This window comes from Camponotus floridanus, unplaced genomic scaffold (genome assembly GCF_003227725.1).
Source record: "Camponotus floridanus strain SB8 unplaced genomic scaffold, Cflo_v7.5 scaffold60, whole genome shotgun sequence".
In the NCBI taxonomy this organism is placed as follows: domain Eukaryota; kingdom Metazoa; phylum Arthropoda; class Insecta; order Hymenoptera; family Formicidae; genus Camponotus; species Camponotus floridanus.
In genome coordinates, this window is record NW_020229770.1 from 713,264 (window position 1) to 717,313 (window position 4,050).

The 4,050-nt window shown below is 21.9% G+C and overlaps 1 protein-coding gene across 1 annotated transcript; it reads right to left on the reverse strand.

Moving 5' to 3' along the window:
- Positions 1–380: 380 nt before the first annotated feature.
- Positions 381–2,017, reverse strand: LOC105248932. Its single transcript, XM_025413135.1, has 4 exons — positions 1,808–2,017; positions 1,362–1,521; positions 843–1,094; positions 381–600 (listed from the first exon to the last, which is right to left on the reverse strand). The coding sequence occupies exons 1-4, from the start codon at positions 1,959–1,961 to the stop codon at positions 381–383; spliced, it is 786 nt and encodes a 261-aa protein (XP_025268920.1). The 5' UTR covers positions 1,962–2,017.
- Positions 2,018–4,050: the final 2,033 nt, after the last annotated feature.

Consider the following 4,050-nt stretch of genomic DNA (forward strand, 5'->3'; position numbering starts at 1 on the left):
ATATAGATTTCAAAATTAATTGTATTATGAAAAAATTATGATAAAATTTATCTTTTTATGTTCATTTATTATTTAAATTATTTTAAACATATTTAGCATCGAAAAAATGCATTAAAATATTATTGTTTTTAAGATATCACATATTTATATGTATCATTTATATTTATATACTTTCAAAAGTAATATCAAAAAGTTGAACAGATTTTATTCTTCTCAAAACAACTGAATTGTTTGTTTGATTGTTAATCTTGAGATTTACAGTGGATTAAAACGTAAAATACATCTTTATCAATTATCCCAACATTAACATTAGATTAATTATAAAAATTAATAAGTGTCTTAAACAACAAATATTCATATATATGTGTTATTTTCATCACTTATTTATTTTTAATTTGGTTGAAGATTAAATGAAGTTTTCCTATAAAATACTTACGTAATTTGTGAAATATTAATTTTTTTGATCCTATTTTTGTGGATGTTAATGGAGAAATTATATTTTTTCCTAATTCTGTGGACATCCTTTTTAGCAAATCTTCTGTGCACATCATTTTTGGTAAATCCATAAACTGGGTTTCATTAGTAATCATTTTGCTAGTGCTTAAAAAATGAAGCATTTAATTTAATATAGTATTACTACTATTATAATATAATATTACAATTAATGAAAACATTATAATAAATGTAATGTGCTTTCAAAATTTAACATTGTTTCTACATAAAGTTGAGTAATTTAATTAATATTATTTAAATGGATATTAATAGTAATTTAGAAATATCGACTCTTTTTGTTAGTTACAAAAAATAAAGAAAAGTTTAATAAAGTTAAATAGTAATCTTACTTAGAATATTGCGAATTTCTAGATCCCGACGAATTCGTCACGAGGATTCTTAATTGTAGCAATTTTATTAATTCTGTTTGCGATGCTGATTTTGATAAATCAGTACTGATTTCTACAGTACTGATTTCATCAGTACTGATTTCACATGGTTTTTGTTCCTGTGGTTTATTGTTGATAAGCAAGGCATCATTAGAATGACTTTCAATCTGAACTCTTCCTTGATTGGAACCTTTAACCTTATAACCTTTTGACCTATTATTATTAACAATTGTTTAAAGTCTCTGTTAAATATTTCTATACCTTATTTTAATAAATTTTGTAAATATGATAATATATTTTATACATAAGTAATCCAAATCATAAATTTTGTTAAATATTTTTATGTAATTAATGTAATCTCAATCCAAACAACACATGTCCCTAAAAGATATTTAAAAAAACGATTTAAAGATATCTTTTAGACATCTTTTAATCTTTCTATGCTGTCTAAATATTAAGTTGTATTACATAATATATAACCTTATATAGTCGTCATTGGCCAATGTTTCAAAATGTACATTATTCAAAATAGTATCCTGTAAACTATTTTTTGAATTATTATTTCTTTCTATAGGTGGTATCAATGTAAATACGCGAGGTGGTTTTCTCGGTGGATTTCTTTTTTGATCATTTATTGTATCTGTAACAAGAAAATCCGATTTCATATTTTGTTTATTACTGTTCTTAAAATTACTGTTCTTAAAATAATTAGATATTTATTGTTATTAATTAATAAAGAAATAATATAATAACTCATTTATTAATTCAATTTTTTCTTTATTTCTAATAAAATATAAATTTAAATTTTCATTCAATTATAAACAATGGATAGCAGTCGAGAGATTCGTTATTTGTCACAAATTTATTTATTATTTATTTTATAAATCTTACATATAATTACAAAATATAAATTTACTTTATAATACCTTCTAATTTATCTGTGCACATTTTTTCATCAATTTCCTTTTCTTTTTTTCTTTCAGTTGTTTTACAGTGTTGTAATAATGTAAAATACAAGATTTTTGCACAAAAAATTGCGCTGCCAAGCATTATAAATTTTATTAACATTTTTATTAACATGGAAACTTAAAACATAAAACTAAATAATTTAACTCAAACTTCTTCAAGCAGTAATTCACAGCATTCGATTAAATCGTTGACTGTATCAAAATCAGTATAAACAGTGAACTATAACAAAAGGTTTGTTTGTAAATACAATATAACTCACATACATTAGACTCACATACATTACAGATAACAAATCTGTGAAGAAAATAAAAAAAGGTAAAAATATTGATTTTGTGGAATATGAATAACTGTTTATAGATAAACGAAATAAAATATATTATTTCCTATTCTCTATAATCGTTTTATTTCTTGATATTGCATATATGTGTATAATTTATCAATTTAATTAACTTTATTCATTTACATCTGTTAGATACTAAATTACAGACATCTACAGATATAAAATGGACTATATGCATTTAAAAACTGCGATAATAAGAATATTAGATATAACACTCATAATAATTAATATAAAAATTTTATGCATACATTATTTTTATGAACATAGGCATTCTTTTCTTGCTTTTTTAAGAATGAAATGCAAATTGTCCAGACTACTGATGCCGGTTTTGATATGTACTAAATCGATACATCGATATATTTTAAACGCATATTTTTTATTCAAAATTTTCTAATCAAAAAAAAAATAGGCATGAATATTTAATGATGTTAAATAGCGACTATTAAAAAGCGGACAACAAGTTATACAAAAAATGCAATTATGCAATTACATCGCAATATACAATTTACAGAATAAAAAATAAAGCAATATTAAAAAATGCTTCTGGTTGAATTTTCAAATATAAACTTGAATATGAATTTAAATATTTTGGAACGCTTTTTAGAGATTTAAAATAAAAATATTTTTGGTGCCTAATGCAAAATTTTAGTAAGTAAATATATATTTAGTAAGTAAATATATAGATAATTTTTTGCCCACGTACGTATTTTCTTAAAATATATATGTAACAAAGAGTGCAATTGCGCAGTGTAAGAAATGAATATGAGATTTATTTCTGTAATTTCAAACCTATGTTTACATTGTTGGCAAGCAAGGATAATTCAAGTGATTGTTATCTTAATATTTATACACATAAATTATTTTATAGATTTTTAATTAGTAATTTTTTATTCCAAAAATCCAAACAAAAGTTGAAACCATATGTAATACAATTCTGACTAATTCCGTTAGAATTCAACATATGCGCAACAATGTTAAGTTTTTGTGATGCGATATGATGCATATATGAAAACTAATCAAGCTGTCATCAATATCGCTAGTAGGATTATTATATCAGTGTTTGAGAACACGCCTATCAAATTACCCTAGGAATTAATTATTGCATGGAATTATTTATTTTATAACATTAATTGCGAGGAAAACCTTGGTATTTCTCAAGAGATTAATGATTTTTTAATTAGTGATGACAAATTCGCTTCACATTTCTAACTATAGTTAGCATTAATGTTATATTCAACAATGTATTTGTTATATATAATTGAATATGTATATACATATAGATATTAACCCATTTAATTTAATTGATATATTTTCTTTTAATGAATAAAGAATTTGACACTTGAAATTACTTGTTAGTTATCATATTGATTTACTTAATTTTATTTGTCTATTATTTTCTGAAAAAAAAAGAATTAAGTCTCTTTTACTTTATCTTAAACAATTGAATTAGTATATATGTTAAATTAAAAAAGATTACATACTGTCTTCCTAGAGCATAATATAATAAAATTGATTTATTTTTCATTTCTTAATTTTAGCAATTTAAGTACTAATAAATGTTAATAATAAACATTTGATTCGATTTATATAACAATTTTTTATAAAATTTTGCTGCACATGTAAAACTCCTTTATTCCAGTACATGTGAATCAAAATGTTGTTTTATATTCTTTATACATATTTACAAAAAAAATTTATAAAGAATGCAATAAAGCGAATTCGATAATATATTTTTATTTTTACTTTTATGTATATTTAGTTGTAATATGAAAGAATATAAAGAATATAAAAGAATATAAAGAATATAAAGAATATATAAAGAATATAAAAGAATAAGAAAAGATTTTAAAAGAATATAAA

Excerpts from the sequence above, each read along its gene's own strand:
- LOC105248932 (XM_025413135.1), bottom strand. The coding sequence starts at position 1,961 with ATGTTAATAAAAATGTTAATAAAATTTATAATGCTTGGCAGCGCAATT. Across the intron at positions 1,522-1,807 it reads GTGCACAGATAAATTAGAAG|ATACAATAAATGATCAAAAA; the intron begins GTATTATAAAGT and ends TTCTTGTTACAG. Across the intron at positions 1,095-1,361 it reads GCCAATGACGACTATATAAG|GTCAAAAGGTTATAAGGTTA; the intron begins GTTATATATTAT and ends TAATAATAATAG.